General features: G+C 49.4%; 1 protein-coding gene across 1 annotated transcript in view; it reads right to left on the bottom strand.

The window, feature by feature from the left end:
- EFCAB2 (EF-hand calcium binding domain 2) overlaps positions 1 to 15446 on the bottom strand; it is a 66302-nt gene extending 50856 nt beyond the window's left edge. Inside the window, exon 1 of the mRNA XM_054713083.1 lies at positions 15264 to 15446. Coding sequence (XP_054569058.1) covers positions 15264 to 15294 — 31 coding nt within the window. The 5' untranslated portion in view covers positions 15295 to 15446. The remainder of the gene's footprint in view (positions 1 to 15263) is intronic.
- Positions 15447 to 17613: the final 2167 nt, after the last annotated feature.

Genomic DNA, 17613 nt, shown 5'->3' with positions numbered 1-17613 from the left:
CAGGAGGCAGCTGATCCATGTTTCTCTCTCATCGATGTTTCTAGCTCTCTGTCCCTCTCCCTTCCTCTCTGTAAAAGATCAATAAAGTATATATATAAAAAAAAAAAAAAGGAGCCATGAATTGCTAGTTATGAAGTTACCTGCCTCTCCAGATGGCAACAGATGCTAAGATAAGAAATGGCTTCTGGGCAAAATCAAATTTAAAGCACTGGCAGAAAAACACAGCTTAAACATGAAACAAAGTATATATATGTCTATAAAATCCTTTGTTAAGACCTCAGAAAGATCAAATCTAGCATCTCAGGCACCACACAAACTAGCAAAAGAACTTCTTAGGAGTTTAAGGATGTGTCTCAGAAATACTTTCAATCAAACAAGAAGGCTTCAAAAGAAGCCTAATACCTCTGTTATGTCAGTAGAAGCCCAAAGTAGAGAATGGCTTATCTCAAATAAATGTGGCTTTTGTCCAGTAGACATTAAGATTCATAAGACACACATGAAGATTTTAAGAGAATTATATCTGCAGCTCCAGAATGGACTGAAAGAAGATAAAGACAGCACAAAATAAAAAAAAAATAAAACGAAACAACTGGACTCCCAAAAATTCTATTGGTAGTAAACAGGTTTAGAAAATTGCTTAGTTGAAAACATGTACTCTCTCTCATAAAAAGGAGCGGGACACAGAGGGTGGAACCCAGAGCCAACGGGCAGAGCTAAAAGCCATCCAGAATCAGTTCAGGACAGTAAGATTAAGTCCTAATTAAGAACCTTCCAATATTTGCCCACACATTGATTGGGCCTATGTCAAACAGCCACAGAAACCACGGAAAGAGCTCCCACTGGCTAGAGCTGTAACAATCTGAACAACAAAAAGGAGCATTAAATTATAATTATAATTCTAAGTATAAATTAACATCCACAAGTCTGCACTGACATAAAGAAATGACTGAGTAAACAAACAGGAGACAGGAAACAAATCTGTGCAGAAGAATTCCAAATAATTTATGTAGATTCTCTGTCCTCAAGAAGGCAGAGCAAACTCCCATTCCTTCTGTGTGGCTCTACATAATGACTTCCTTCCCAGAGTCCAGTATGGAAAAGGGAGAGAAAGAGTAACATTACACTGGAGAATCCTGACAAAACTCCCAGGCAGGTGATCCAGGTCAACATCAACAGTGATATAAATTATATTGATCATATGTACCTGTGATATGATGTGAAGAAAATAGCATTTTACCTCTGTGGTCTTCCTCCCCAAATTCCATACCTGTTTAATTATGAGAAAAACATCACACAAATTCCCTTCTCTCTCCCACTGTTCAGAGGAATTAAATGAGATGCCCAGGTAAAATTGGAGGGGGGAAGCAGTGTCCAAATTCAAGCACTGGTCTTTAGACTTCAAATTTATTGCTGCATTTAAAAAATAAATTATTTTATTACATTCAGTAATATACTTCTAAAGATAAAATAACCAGCAGTATATTAAAGAATCACAGCATGTGAATATCTTTTTAAATAGTAATTTCCAAATTGCCTTCTAAAAACACTATACCAATTTTTTAAAATATATTTTTATTGATTTCAGAGAGGAAGGGAGAGATAGAAACATCAATGATGAGAGAGAATCATTGATTGGCTGCCTCCTGCATGTCCCATACTGGGGATCGAGCCCGAAATCTGGACATGTACCCTAGACAGGAATCAAACCCAGGACCCTTCAGTCAGCACTATCCACTGAGTCAAACCAGCCATGTTTTGTGTTTTTTGTGTGTTTTTTTTTTTTCATTTTGGGTGTGCTCAACATTTCCATTTGATTTTTTAAAATTGTGATAAATATATAAAAAATTAACCATCATGCCCTATCTGGTTTGGCTCAGTGGATAGAGCGTCAGCCTGTGGACTGAAGGGTCCCTGGTTCAATTCTGGTCAAGGACACATGCCCAGGTTGCGGGCTCAATCCCCAATTGGGGGCATGCAGGAGGCAGCCGATCAATGATTCTCCTTCATCATTGATGTTTCTATTCCTCTCTTCCTCTCCCTTCCTCTCTGAAATCAGTAAAAATATATATTTTTAAAAATTAACCATCTTAACCATTTTAAGTGTACAGTTCACTAGTGTTAAGTACATTCACATTGTTGTGCAACCAATATTTTCAGAACTCTTTCATCTTGCAAAACCTCAACGCTACACTTATTAAATAACAACTTCCCTTTTCCCCTTCCCCTGGCAACTGCCATTCTACTTTCTGTTCCTGAGTCTGATTACTCCAGGTACTTCAAATAAGTGAAATTATATAGTACTTGTCTTTTTGTGAATGGTTAAATTCACTTAGCATAATTTCAAGATTCATCCTTGTGGTAGCACGTCAGAATTTCCTTCCTTTCTAAAGCTAAATAATATTTCGTTGTATGTGTATAATACATTTTGTTTATTCATCCACTGGTGGACACTTGAGTTGTTTCCACCTTTTGGTCATTATGAATAATGCTGTTATGAACGTTGGATATACAATTAACTATTCCTAGTTCCTGCTTTCAATTATTTTGGGTATAAACCCAGATGTGGAATTGCTGAATCATATAGTAATTCAATCTTTTTTTTTTTTTTTTTCAGGAACTGCCATACTATTTTTTATAGCAGCTGCACCATTTTATTTATTGACTAGAGGCCCCATGCACGAAGGGGACAGGGGGGGTCCGTCAGCTCAGCCTGCACCCTCTCCAATCCGGGACCCCTCAGAGGATGTCTGACTGCCTCTCGCAATCCAGGACCGCTAGCTGCCTGCCTGCCTGATCGCTCCTAACCACCTCTGCCTGCCTGATCACCCCTAACCACCTCTGCCTGCCTGATCACCCCTAACCACCTCTGCCTGCCTGATCACCCCTAACCACCTCTGCCTACCTGATCACCCCTAACCACCTCTGCCTACCTGATCGCCCCTAACCACCTCTGCCTGCCTGATCACTCCTAACCACCTCTGCCTGCCTGATCGCCCCTAACCACCTCTGCCTGCCTGATTGCTCCTAACCACCTCTGCCTACCTGATCGCCCCTAACTACCTCTGCCTACCTGATCGCTCCTAACCACCTCTGCCTACCTGATCACCCCTAACCACCTCTGCCTACCTGATCGCCCCTAACCACCTCTGCCTGCCTGATCACCCCTAACCACCTCTGCCTACCTGATCGCCCCTAACCACCTCTGCCTGCCTGATTGCCCCTAACCACCTCTGCCTACCTGATCGCCCCTAACCACCTCTGCCTACCTGATCGCTCCTAACCACCTCTGCCTGCCTGATCACCCCTAACCACCTCTGCCTACCTGATCACCCCTAACCACCTCTGCCTACCTGATTGCCCCTAACCACCTCTGCCTACCTGATTGCCCCTAACCACCTCTGCCTACCTGATCGCCCCTAACCACCTCTGCCTGCCTGATTGCCCCTAACCACCTCTGCCTACCTGATCACCCCTAACCACCTCTGCCTACCTGATCACCCCTAACCACCTCTGCAGGCGCAGGGAGCACAGGGTGGGCGGCTTGTCCCTCTGCCAGCCGGCAGCCACAGATGCAGCCGCGAGATAGGCAGCTTGTCCCTCTGCAGGGCCGCAGGCGCAGGTGCAGCCGTTGGCACCCTGGACCGTGGGCAGGGCTGCTTGTCCCTGTCCCGGGCCATAGTCGCAGGCGCTGGCACCCAGAACCGCAGGGCAGGTGGCTTGTCCCTCTACCGGGCCACAGCCTGGCTGGTCCCCATTCCTCTCTTGTGAGCTCATTTGTGCCTGAATGGTCCCCATTCCTCTCTGGCGAGCTCATTTGTGCCTGGCTGGTCCCCATTCCTCTCTCACCAGTGTTGAGTGTCTGAGCCCTTATGGCATGAACGTGTGATGACCATTTGCATATTAGCTCTTTATTATATAGAGTTATATAGGATTTTAGAAGGAGAAAAAGAAAAAGAAAAAGAAAAAACATCAATCAGCCGCCTCCGAATGGGTCCCAACCAAAGATGGAACTGGAAACCTGGGTATGTGCCCTGACTGGGAATGGAACCCACCACCTTTTGATGTACAGGACAACGCTTCAACCAACTGAGCCACACCACCCAGAGCAAGCTGTACCATTTTATATTCCCATCAACAATATACAAGGGTGCCCATTTCCCCACATCTTCACCAACACTTCTTTTTATAGTAACTAATACATTGTCCATTTGATTTTTTAAATAAAGAATTTTTGACAAATTTTTATACATTAATCAAAGATAAATTTAAATCCAGTTTTTCTCCAAACTTTATTAATTCTGAATTAGAGGAAGTAAGTTAGATTTCAATAAGCTAGTTTTCTTCCTCAGTTAGTCTCTACCTAGAGACTTATCAGTCTAAAACAGGGACAAAACTTGTGAAATGGCCCCAAATATATGTACAAATGCATCATATGTGATCAATAGTTGGTAAGACTTGGATTTAAGTTTTTCTTACTCCTTATATTCCATGTCACACATTTACTAAGAGCTGTTCCCTAAATGTACCAAGCACTTCCCTTCCTATTTATTCAGCATTCCTTTAGTGTCAGGCATTGTGGCAGGTACTGAGGATAGAAACATGAATAAAAAGACACTGTCCCCACTACAACAACATTATGAATACATACAATCATTCCCAATTTACATTTGAAGGACCTGAGGTTCCTTAGGTTAACAATCTTGGCTAAGATCAGATAGAGGCTGGAAAAGCTAGAATTCAAATTCAGGTCTTACTCAAGAGCTCACTTTTTCTACTATTCCATACCATATTCTGTACTATCAACAGTTCCCTTTTTTAAAAAGTAATATTCACCAGTAATTTCTGTGTTTTTCTTTATCTTAGATTTCCAAATGTTAGGTTTTGAGGGAAGTGGCATGATTATAGAGAAATAATAATAACAATTGCCCTGGCTGGTTTGGCTCATTGGATAGAGCGTCAGCCTGGGGACTGAGGGTCCCAGGTTCGATTCCGGTCAAGGGCATGTACCTTGGTTGCGGGCACATCCCCAGTAGGGGGTGTGTAGGAGGCAGCTGATTGATGCTTCTCTCTCATTAATGTTTCTGGCTCTCTATCCCTCTCTGTAAAAAATCAATAAAATATATTTTTTTAAAATAATAATAATAATAATAATTATGATGATAAACCTGCAAAACCTTTTCCATCTAGGAGTTAATAATTATATTGGAGGAACTTTACCAAGCAATGTTATCAAAGCATGCAAAGTAACAAAGAATATTTTAGTACAAACAAAAATAGTAAATCCTAAAGAGAGCTTTGAGTATTTGAGGCTTACTAAAAAACTGACTTATCTTCCAAAACTCACAGGACTGCCAAAAGTTAGAATTTTATTTCTAAGCAGTTTGTTTCCTAGGGATGATTTGAATTACAAACAGAAGATCCTTCCAGTCCTATAATAAAATTCTCTAGGAGACAGAACCAATAAAATAAGATGTAAAGATCCAAAGAATCTGCACTGATTTTCCATTTAAACATTTTTTAATCTAAGACAAATTAAATTATACAATGTTAAAGCACAAAAATACTACAAGTAAGATTAGCAACTTCAATAAACACAATCTTATAGAAAAATTTTATAAATAGAACATAAGAGCCCTTGCCATAGACTTAACTTTTTCTAATCAATACTGGGGTGGGCAAAAGTAGGTTTATGCTTATTCATATGGAAAAAGACATGCAAGTTATGATTATTACAATAGCTTTATTAACTCAAAAGAATGTCACAACTGTAACTTACTTCTGCCCACCCCTGTATTCTCAATATTTTCATTAAGATTAATCCCTAAATGTTGAAGAAAAGGTGGATATGATGGTTACTCAAAGATTTAATCCTCCTTTCAGCTTTAAAAAATAAATAAATAGCCCTAACCAGTTTGGCTCAGTGGATAGAGCGCCGGCCTTCGGACTGAAGGATCCCAAGTTCAATTCCGGTCAAGGGCATGTACCTTGGTTGTGGGCTCATTCCCAGTAGGGGTGTGCAGGAGGCAGCTGATAGATGTTTCTCTCTCATTGATGTTTCTAACTCTCTATCCCTAACCCTTCCTCTCTGTAAAAAAAATCAATAAAATATATTAAATAAATAAATTAGCCGAAATCGGTTTGGCTCAGTGGATAGAGCGTCGGCCTGCGGACTCAAGGGTCCCGGGTTCGATTCCGGTCAAGGGCATGTATCTTGGTTGCGGGCACATCCCAGGTCGGGGGTGTGCAGGAGGCAGCTGATCGATGTTTCTCTCTCATTGATGTTTCTAACTCTCTATCCCTCTCCCTTCCTCTCTGTAAAAAAATCAATAAAATATATTAAAAATAAAATAAATAAATTGAACAAACCAAAAAAACCCTTAAGATTAAAGAGGAACTATTTAAAACATTATTTCTAGGGGAGAAACCAAGATGGCGGCATAGGTGAAACACCTAACCTGCAGCCGGGCACAACAATTTCAAAGGCACAACTAGAGGTCAGAACGGACATCGTCCAGAACCACAGGAGAGCTGGCGGACTGAAATGCCCACAGCTGGGGGGAAGGAGAAGGCCACGGGGACAGTCGGGGGAGCCGTAAAAGCCTGAGGTATGGAGAAACTGGCGGAGACACGAGCGCGCGCGCCTGCGGGGAGGATGGAGCCGGAGAGGAGGGGGCGGCTGACGGCCTGGCCGGCGTTCACTGGCAGGAAGGAGATAAAGGCTCCGGAGTGCGCTAAGCACCGGCTCCGACTGCACTGAGCGCCAGTTCCGGGCGAAACCCTGGGAAGCCAGGCGCAGGCTGGGGGAATGAATCTGGGCTGTGGGGCGCAGGCACAGAGGAGCGGGCGGGGGAAGGCAGAGCTCCAGAGGCGCGCACGGGAAGGGGCGCAAAGGACGGACTGTTGCCTGCGCCACTGAACTGCCCTAGCGGGAAGGAGACATAAGCTCAGGACCGTGCTGAACCCCAGTTCCGACTGCACTGAACCCCAGTTCCTGGCGAAACCCTGGGAAGCCAGGCGCACGCTGGGGGAATGAATTTGGGCTGTGGTGGCGGAGGCACAGAGAAGCGGCGGCCCCAGACGCGCGCACTGGAAGGTGCGCAGAGGACGGACTTTTGCCTGCGCCACTGGGTGGCCCTGCTGGGAAGGAGACAGGGACGCCAGACTGCGCTGAGACCCAGTTCCAACTGCACTGAAACCCAGTTCCAGGCGAGAATCTGGGAGTCCAGATTCATTAGGGGAGGGACTGGACTGTTTGGCAATGGGCGAAACTCCAGGGCGCGTTTCTCTCAGAGGTGTTTGCAAGGAATACAGAGGGACACAGACACAGGAGCCTCATAGGGCGGGGCTGACAGGAAGCCAAGGTTGTAGGCTCCACCCTGTAGCTCCGCCCCAGCCAAGCTGAGCAGAAGCTTTTTCCTGCTGAATGCCTCAGGTAGTGGCTGACCCACACTGCATTGGAGACCCAGAAACGAGGGCATCTAGTGGTTGGTGGGAGATGACACCAGATTTCAATCACTTGCATAAGGGAGGCATTCTAGAGGCAGACTCAGTGAGCGCCAAGGCATTGCTGCATCAAGACCCGGCCCACAAACATGTCTCCTGCACAGCAACTCTTCCTATATGGACAAAGAGGGTCCTCATGGCCAATTGGCCTGGAGGACAATTCCTCCCAGTGACACCAACAACAATCAAGACTTAACTGTACAAAGGAGGACCAAGATGGAGACATAGGGCGGCAGCCTGATCGTTGCCTACCACAACAATATTGAGACTACGACGGGAGAGCAGAGCAGACACCAGCCAGAAAGACCGGGGGGCTGGCTGAGCAGATGCTCTACAACTAGAATAAAAGAGAGGGGTACGCAGGATGATGCTGATGCCGGTGACCCAAAGTCCACACTTTAAGAACTATGGCTCAGGCGACACAATGGTGGCCTGGAACGTGCTCGGCGCAGTTCCCCCGGCGGTCTCCGGCTGAGGGGACGGCTCCCCTCGCTGCCGAGCACGGACAGACGAGCCCCTGGGAGACATGGGGTGGGAGACTCCATGCTTGCTGACCTCCGAGTCCTTCAAGAATCTCAATGCCCCGAAGTGGCCAGGTGCGCACGCTCAGCGACTGGCCACCGTTGCAGACCCAAGGGCCGACGCAGCGACACCGGACCAGCCCACCGCCGGGCACCGGGCACACCGGAGCCTTGCCGAGCCCGCCGCCCAACGAGTTCTGCGGCAGCCGCCCTGGAGCTCTGAGAAAATGACCGAAGGAATTGCTGAGAGGGAATTGACCAACAGGAATTGGGATCAAGAAGACGAAACCCCGCTGAGACCCGAGTCCAGGCGAGCCTGCGAGCCTCTGGGCTCAGATGTGGTCACACGCCTCTGGGTCTAGGTGAGGCCTCACGCCCCTGGGTTTGGGTGAGGCCACACGCCCCTGGGTCCAGGTGAAGCTGGATTCCGGGTTCGGGTGAGGCCATGTGCCCCTGGGTCCGGGCGAATCTGAACCCTGGGTCCGGGTGAGGCCGTGGACCCCTGGATCCGGGTAAGGCTGGGTCCCGAGTACGGGTGAGGCCGTGAGCCCCTGGATCCGGGTGAGACCACGCGACCAGGGGTCTGAGAGAGGTAACGCGCCCCTGGGTCCGGGTGGCTTCGTGCACCTAGGTTCAGGTGAGGCCACGTGCCCCTGGGTCTGAGAGAGGCCATGCACCCCTAGGTCCGGGCGAGACCATGTGTCCCTGGATCCGGGTGGGGCCTCGTGCACCTAGGCCCGGGTGGGGCCGCGTGCCCCTGGGTCTGGGGGAGGCCAGGCGTCCCTGGGTCCGGGTGAGACCGTGTGTCCCTGGATCCGGGTGAGGCCTCGTGCGCCTAGGCCCGGGTGAGGCCACGTGCCCCTGGGTCTGGGGGAGGCCAGGCGTCCCTGGGTCCGGGTGAGACCGTGTGTCCCTGGATCCGGGTGAGGCCTTGTGCGCCTAGGCCCGGGTGAGGCCACGTGCCCCTGGGTCTGGGGGAGGCCAGGCGTCCCTGGGTCCGGGTGAGACTGTGTGTCCCTGGATCCGGGTGAGACCTCGTGCACCTAGGCATGGGTGAGGTCACGTGCCCCAGGGTCTGAGAGGCCAAGCGTCCCTGGGTCCGGGTGAGACCATGTGTCCCTGGATCCGGGTGAGGCCGCGTGCACCTAGACCCGGGTGAGCCCAAGTGGCCCTGGATCTGGGAGAGGCCAAGCGTCCCTGGGTCCGGGCGCGACCATGTGTCCCAGGATCCGGATGAGGCCTCGTGCACCTAGGCCCGGGTGAGGCCACGTGCCCCTGGGTCTGGGAGAGGCCAAGCGTCCCTGGGTCCGGGTGAGACCATGCCTCCCTGGATCCGGATGAGGCCTAGTGCACCTAGGCCCGGGTGAGCCCAAGTGGCCCTGGGTCTGGGAGTGGCCAAGCGTCCCTGGGTCCGGGTGAGACCATGTGTCCCAGGATCCGGGTGAGGCCTCGTGCACCTAGGCCCGGGTGAGCCCAAGTGGCCCTGGGTCTGGGAGAGGCCAAGTGTCCCTGGATCCGGGTGAGACCATGTGTCCCTGGATCCGGGTGAGGCCTCGTGCACCTAGGCCCGGGTGAGCCCAAGTGGCCCTGGGTCTGGGAGAGGCCAAGCGTCCCTGGGTCCGGGTGAGACCATGTGTCCCTGGATCCGGGTGAGGCCTCGTGCACCTAGGCCCGGGTGAGCCCAAGTGGCCCTGGGTCTGGGAGAGGCCAAGCGTCCCTGGGTCCGGGTGAGACCATGTGTCCCTGGATCCGGGTGAGGCCGTGTGCACCTAGGCCCGGGTGAGCCCAAGTGGCCCTGGGTCTGGGAGAGGCCAAGCGTCCCTGGGTCCGGGTGAGACCATGCGTCCCTGGATCCGGATGAGGCCTCGTGCACCTAGGCCCTGGTGAGGCCACGTGCCCCTGGGTCTGGGAGAGGCCAAGCGTCCCTGGGTACGGGTGAAGCCAGATCCTGGGTCCGGGTGAGGCCGTGCGCCCCTGGATCCATCCGGGTGAGGCTGGGTCCCAGGCCCGGGTGAGACCACGTGCCCCTTGGGTATGGGTGAGGCCACGTGCCCCTTAGTCCGGGTGACGCCGTGCCCCTGGGTTCGGCTGAGACCAAACCAGAGGGAGTCGGACCTCCATTACCACCATTTGTCCACCATCCAGAGCTGAGGGGTCCGTGCTGACATGTACACATAAGGAACTACTGGACATTGAAATTGGGTCTCAAAAGAACTGTTGGTCCAGGGGGAAGCTCGCTACAGATTGATTCATTTGCCTGTCAGCATAACTATTATTGCTCGTCTCACATTCAGTTCTTATTAGTATATATCTAGTGACATATGATCTCGCTCATCTAGGGGAAATGATGAACAACATAGACTGAGGAACAAGAACAGAACCAGAAGCAAGGAGGCATCGATCGGACTATCGGGCCTCAGAGGGAGGATAGGGGAGGGGAGGGGAAGGGTGGGGGGAGGGGGAGAGTTCAACCAAAGGACCTGTATACATGCATATAAGCCTATCCAACGGTTAAGTTCAACAGGGGATTGGGGCATGCGTGGGGAGAGGGGTGGGATGGGAATGGGGGGATGAGGACAAATATGTGACACCTTAATCAATAAAGAAATTTAAAAAAAAAATAAAAAATAAAAAAATAAAACATTATTTCTATAAAAAGGACTTTTGTAATTGCTTTTTAAAGACAGGCCAGTGAATATTTGGCTCTCAAAAACATGTTTGTTGAGCGACATGAAATAGAAGCATATAGCTTATCTGTAAACAAAGAAGGGGGGAAACCCTAAAAATAGTTTCATATACTTTAGGAATAGAGTAGATTTTTGGGAAACAGCAAATAATGCTTTGGTTAAAACATAAACACATTAATTAACCTTTTGCACTCAGATGTCGAGTGTGACTCAACACGGTTAGCATTAGAATAAAGGAATCGAGAAAAAAGCAAGCGAGTGCAAAGGGTTAATTCAAATGATCTAATTCATCACTGATCAGAAAATGGCCCCCACCCTCCGGATCATATAGGGTCATGTATATATCCTCCAAAATTAACCTTTCTTTTGTGTGAGTTCATGCTCAACAAGCAAATTTTGCAATATAAATTCACCCTCCCCAAAACTTCATATTACATTGCAGAGATCAGCTTTCTGGTCAGTGTATCAACATACCCTATTTACATTAATAAATCATTACTCAGGTTTGCACATCCCTGTTCATGAGTTTAGTTAGCTTGAGTGAATCCCAAAACCTGACAATTATGATTAATTGGTTACATGTAATTCTAAATCTTCAGAGCTGAAAATCAAATATAGGAATGGAATGTCCATGACCGTACAAAGATATCATAAATGAGTCCCTAGTTCAGTGATGGCGAACCTATGACACACGTGTCAGCACTGACACACGTGTCAGCACTGACACACGTAGCCATTTCTGATGACACGCGGCCGCTGAGGCAGCCGCATGCCAAGGATGAAACATTTGCTGCTCCTGAGGATGAAACATTTGCGAAATAATGTTTTTTTTCCTCAAAGTGACACACTACCCGAGTTATGCTCAGTTTTTTGGCTAAGTTTGACAAACCAAGCTCAAAACGTTGCCCATCACTGCCCTAGTTTATCCTCAGACAACACACCTTCATTTCATCATGCTCTTCAAATTGCATTATCCTATCTAATAAAAGAGTAATATGCAAATTAACCATCACTCTGCTACACCCACCAGCCACGCCCACCAGCCAATCAGGAGCGAATATGCAAATAAACCCAACCAAGATGGCTACGGCCACAGAGAGCAGGAGGGAGGCTTGGGTTTCCCCGGCAATGGAGGACGCCAAGCTTTCTGCCTGCCCTTGCCGGCCTAGGCCTCCACTCAAGGCTACAAAGTTTCAATGATAGAAGATACATAAATCCAAACAGAAATGTTGGAGCTGGAGAGAGCAGGAGGAAGGCTTGGGTTGCCCCTGGCAATGGAGGAAGCCAAGCTTTCCGTACACCCTGGCCGGCCCAGGCCTCCACTTAAGGCTACAAAGTTTCAATTATAGAAGATACATAAATCCCACCAGAAATGGCTGCCGCCACGAAGGGAGTAGAAGGCTTGGCTCCACTCCAGGCTACAAAGTTTCAATTATATAAGATAAATAAACCCCAGATACCAGGGCCTCCGCTTGGGTCACCAGGGGTCGTGGCCAGCCTGCAAACCACCACAGGCCCCTCGCCCAGGCCGCCCCACGCCACAAGGGAACTCCCACCCTGATCCAGGACACCCTTCAGGGCAAACCAGCCGGCCCCCACCCGTGCACCAGGCCTCTATGCTATCTAATAAAAGAGTAATATGCAAATTGACCATCACTCCAACACACAAGATGGCTGCCCCCATATGGTCAAAGATCCTGCCTCCATGTGGACACAAGATGGCCACCACAAGATGGCCAGCAGGGGAGGGCAGTTGGGAGAGACCAGGCCAGCAGGGGAGGGCAGTTGGGAGGGACCAGGCCTGCAAGGGAGGGCAGTTGGGGGCAATCAAGCCTGCAGGGGAGGGCAGTTAGGGGTGACCAAGCTGGCAGAGGAGGGAAGTTGGGGGCGACCAGGCCTGCAGGGGAGGGCAGTTTGGGGCAAAAAGGCAGGGAGGGGAACAGTTAGGCATCAATCAGGCTGGCAGGGGAGTGGTTAGGGGGTGATCAGGCTGGCAAGCAGAAGTGGTTAAGTGCAATCAGGATCAGGATCAGGCCTAAATGGGCAGTCGGACATCCCTCAAGGGGTCCCAGATTGGAGAGGGTGCAGGCTGGGCTGAGGGACACGCCCCCCCCCCCCCCCCCCCGCCATGCACGAATTTCATGCACTGGGCCTCTAGTAGTAAACTATAATATTGTTAGGAATAAGTGAGATATAACATGTAACAGTGCTTCTCACACTTTAATGTGAATCACTTGAAGATCTCTTAAAATGCAGACTCTGATTCAGGGCTACTGAGAGCCTTCATTTCTGATCAGCTTCCAGGGACGCTGACTGGTTTTCACAAACCAGGAGGGGACGTCACACATCTGGCACAGCATCTGGCACACAGGCTGCTCAGCCCAGTTAACTGTTCCCTTTCATTTCTCACGTCTTATTTTCCTTAGGGATCTCACCCTCCTTGGGAGAAGAGACTTTTTTTCACCTTTGTATCCTCCAAAATTCCTTCCATCTGATAGGTATTATAGCTGTACCAACTGAATGAATGATATCCACCTCTTTTTAAAATCATCTTTTATTTTTCAATTACAGTTGACATACATTATTATATTAGTTTTAGGTGTACACCCCAGTGATTAGACATAACTTACTAAGTGATCATACATTAATTAAATCTTGCGCCCACCTGACAACTCAGCTTTTTAATAAGTGATCATACATTAATTAAATCTTGTGCCCACCTGACAACTCAGCTTTTTTTTTTTTTTATTGAATTTTTACAGAGAGGAAGGGAGAGGGAGAGAGAGCTAGAAACATCGATGAGAGAGAATCATCGACTAGCTGCCTCCTGCACACCCCCCACCAAGGATGTGCCCGCAGCCAATGTACATGCCCTTGACCGGAATCGAACCTGGGACCCTTCAGTCCGCAGACCGATGCTCTATCCATTGAGCCAAACCGGTTTTGGCACAGGCTTTTTAATAGTCCTTCTTATACAGACTTGCTTCCTCCTCTGACTTTATTTTAAATAGAAAACTATTTTTGAAAACTGAAAAATCAGGAAAGCTTTCAATTTTTTTTATTTTTTAAAAGGTAAAGAAAAAATTTGTATGTGCAGCTTAATCCAGCACATTTTCTCATGCTGACCTAATCAAATCTTTTTTTTAAATTCCACTGTTTACTTAATTTTTCCGTTTGTATGAGTAAGAACTTAATAAAAATTAAGTCATTTGGTTTTCTGGGAAGTTTAAAATTAATCTAAAATATATATAATTGTATTAGGATGTAATACTTTAAAGCAGCACAATAAAATCATAAGGACATTTTAGGAAAGGTAACATGTATAAAACAATTCTGACTTTTCAGGCTAACGGTACCATTTTAAAAAAGAACAGCCTGTTATCAATTGCTAGATCTTTGGCTCAATCTCACGTGTTTCTCCGCTGATTCTTCTGTGATCGCCTTGACAAATGACTCTCAGAACTGGTGTTTTCACTTGTAAAGATTAGTTGTCAACCTGAAACACTTAGTTCCATGCTAGGAAAAAATGGTGTGGTGTAAGCACTCAAGAAAGGAAACAAATGCAGAGTATATTTTTTACTTTCTAAAATATTTATCTTTTTTTATGTAACTTTTGCAGCAAGTCTGACAACGACCAAATATAAACAGTCTATTATTTTTGAGGAACAGGACGGCAACCAAGGACCAGGTCTGCAAGCATACTGCTGAATGCAAATAAACGTGGATCATCGCTTCTCCCTCCACACGCCAACCCTCCGGTGCCCGTGGCCACGAGCCCGCAGCCCATCCTTCCACCGCCGGGGATCCCCGTGGCCGTGGCCGTGGCCGTGGCCGTGGCCGTGGCCCGCGCACAGCGCTCGTGCGCGTCCCCGCCCCGTTAGCTCTTCGTCTTTCTTAAAACTGTGTCGTGTGTTTGTGTTAAAAGACACACCAGCCGGTGGCGCAGCGCCGGCCGCGAGCAGACATTTCGGAGGCCGGAGGCTGGCGGCGCGGAGGGGACCCTGTGACCTCGGGGCCGTCCCCCCCATGTCCCCGTCCAGGAGCCAAAATGGTGGCCGCGGAAGCCGTCGCCCGGGTCGGGCGGGGCGGCCGGAGAGGACCCGCCAGCTGTCGGCGCAGACCCGTCTCCCCCCGGGCCGGCCAGGGGCCCACAGCCCGGGCAGCGGCCGGGGAGGCGCCTGCGGCCCCGAGAGCCCGGGCGAGGGTCTGGAGGCGGGTCCCCGCAGCCGCGAGCAAGGACGCCATTGAGGCCCTCCCCGCCCGGCGCCTAGGCCGTAACCCGCGCAGCCACCGAGCCTCGGTCCCCAGGGGGAGGCCGAGGAAAGGGGGCGGGAGGCCCGAGAGGGAGGAGGAGGAGGCCGCACGGGCGGGGCGAGGACGGGGCGGGGCCGGGCGCGGCGAGGACCGCGGCGGGAGCCGGGAGGGCGGCGTCCCCCGCAGGCGGCCCTTCCACAGTCCCCCGCTCCAGCGGCGGGAGCCTCAGGCCGGGGGTGGCCCGGCCCCACCCGGCGCCTCCCTCGGCCGGGTCGCGGTGGCGGCGAGGGCGGCCTACCTGTGCCTTCCTTTTCTTTCTCGTCCGCCATCTTGTGTGGAGCCCGTCGCCCGGGAGACGCCCGTCGCCGCCCGAGGACGCGGCGTCCTTGCCCCCTTCGTGCCCCGCGGCGAGTCGGGCCTGAAGGGTCGGGGCCTCGGAACCCCGAGGGGCGAAGACCCCGGGCGCGGGGGGGTGGGGGGAGGGGAGGGGAGGCTCCGAGCGCGCGCCCCCCCTTCCCGCCCCGACCCTCCAGCTCCCGCGAGACCTGAAGTCCCGTCCGCCGCCCGCGGCCCGAGCCCTCGTTCATGTTAATCAAGTTCCGCGCGTCTCCGTTCCCTGGTTTCCGACCCATTTGGAGACCTCACAGCTCTCCCCTCCCCTCCTGTTGGGACGACGTGGTGTGGCTCGATTTTATTTTTACTGCAGATTTTAAAACGCAGGAGAGCTGGGTGCAGCGCCCGGCTCCGAGGGGTGGCCGAGCTCCCCCGCCTCCCGCCCCCTCGTTTGCTCCCGTCCCGGGCCCGCCGCCCGCTCCCAGGCCGGCGGCAGCGCAGCCGGAACCGGGGCTGAACGGAAACGGGCGGTGCGGGAGGAAAACAGAGCCACGAAGCTGCTGTGACCCGGAGAGGGGCATGGCTGCAGAAACACGTGTGAGAAGGCGCAAGCATTGCGTCGTCAGGGCTGCAATTTCTGATACAAAATAGAGGGTTCTCATAGCAACCGAAGCGTGCCCGTGTCGTGAGGATGGTTACGCATGTGAGGATGTGCTTGGTTGTGAAATGGGACCTGACCTCCAGCGACTGGAAAGTTTTTAGATCCCGCTTTGCTGAAGCTTTGCAGCTGGAGCGTGGTGTTCAGTTTTGGTCCCATTTTTAAGGATACGTTCACTATATAAAAAACATGTTCTCTTTAAAAGTGGGGTTTTTTTTGGATAATTTGCCTAATGATGAGGGTCAAACGAATATATGTAAAACTGAGATGATCATAAGTGCATATTTGTACTAATTTAAATGATGCTGTTCTATAAAAACAGTTTCTGAACTGTTGACTATATTTTAAGAGGCCTACCAAATGCAAGTTATTAGTATTCAATGATTTTAAGTTTTTACGCCCCTTTTATTGATTCTGTTTCTGTAATCTCTCACTAAACCCTACAGCAAACTATTATTCTTTAGTAAAAGTAAGTTTTTTATATAGAAGATATTCTCATATGGTGCTGTGACCAGCATTCTCTTTGAAACTGAATATAAATGACGAAATCACAAAATGGCTCATATTAGAAGGTAGATATTTATGTAACGTGAACACAATTGCGTACAGTAAATGCATAACACCCCAAAATGTGAGAAAGTAATCATTAACGTTTCTATTTAACTTTCATAGTCATTCTGGTCTAGTTATTTGTTTTTAAAGAGTCCCTCTTGCCTTACAGATAATGAAGGGCTCTGGCCTCAGGTTTACTGCCTACCCTCTGTGCCTTCTCACGTGCTGTTTGCAGTTCCCTTTTTCTGGAATGCCTTTCCCTTCTCTCTCCTCTCCCAACAGTCACCATCCCACAGTCACACATGTTGTTCCCTCCTGGTTGTCAGTGACCTCCTGAAGGTCAGGGACTATTTGAAGCTTTCCCTGTCAACAACCTCTTTCCCTGTCCTCCTGTATTCATGTCATACAGCCTCTCACATAGATTTGTAATGACTTCGTTTTGTTAAAAACAAAATTCAACCGAGTAAATTTGAAGACCTAATTGGTTTTATTAAACAGTTCATGAATCCAGCAGCATCCCATCTGGTAACTAGAAGGAAGCTCTGATGAGTTTACAAAATGGAAGATTTTATAGACGCAAGAAGGTGGGACTAACAAGTTAAAACAGTGAATTGCCCTGGCGGGTTTGGCTCAGTTGGATAGAGCGTCGGCCTGCGGACTGAAGGGTCCCAGGTTCGATTCCGGTCAAGGGCATGTACCTTGGTTGTGGGCACATCCCCAGTGGGGGGTGCGCAGGATGCAACTAATCGATGTTTCTCTCTCATCGATGTTTCTAACTATCCCCCTCCCTTCCTCTCCATAAAAAAATCAATAAAATATATAAAAAATAAAACTGAATTATTTCGGGTACGGTAATAACACGGTCTACTTTACATGATGGAGTTCACCATTTTCACTTTGTGGTCCCTCCCTGGCTTCCACCTTGCCATTTCTTAAACCTTACCCAGCAGGAGTGGCCTTTAAGCATATCTAGATTCCTTGAGCTCTAGACCCAGTTTCCTAACTGAGGATACATCCCTTCCCTGGACACTCAATATGAAGTGTCTTCCCTTTGAGGAAGATGCTACCCCTACCCATAATGCAGTAGCTTTACCCTGTGATCTCA

The sequence above is a fragment of the Eptesicus fuscus genome, chromosome 24, assembly GCF_027574615.1.
Source record: "Eptesicus fuscus isolate TK198812 chromosome 24, DD_ASM_mEF_20220401, whole genome shotgun sequence".
In the NCBI taxonomy this organism is placed as follows: Eukaryota; Metazoa; Chordata; class Mammalia; order Chiroptera; family Vespertilionidae; genus Eptesicus; species Eptesicus fuscus.
Note: the sequence above shows the minus strand (reverse complement) of the source record. Positions and strands in the feature narration are given on the sequence as shown.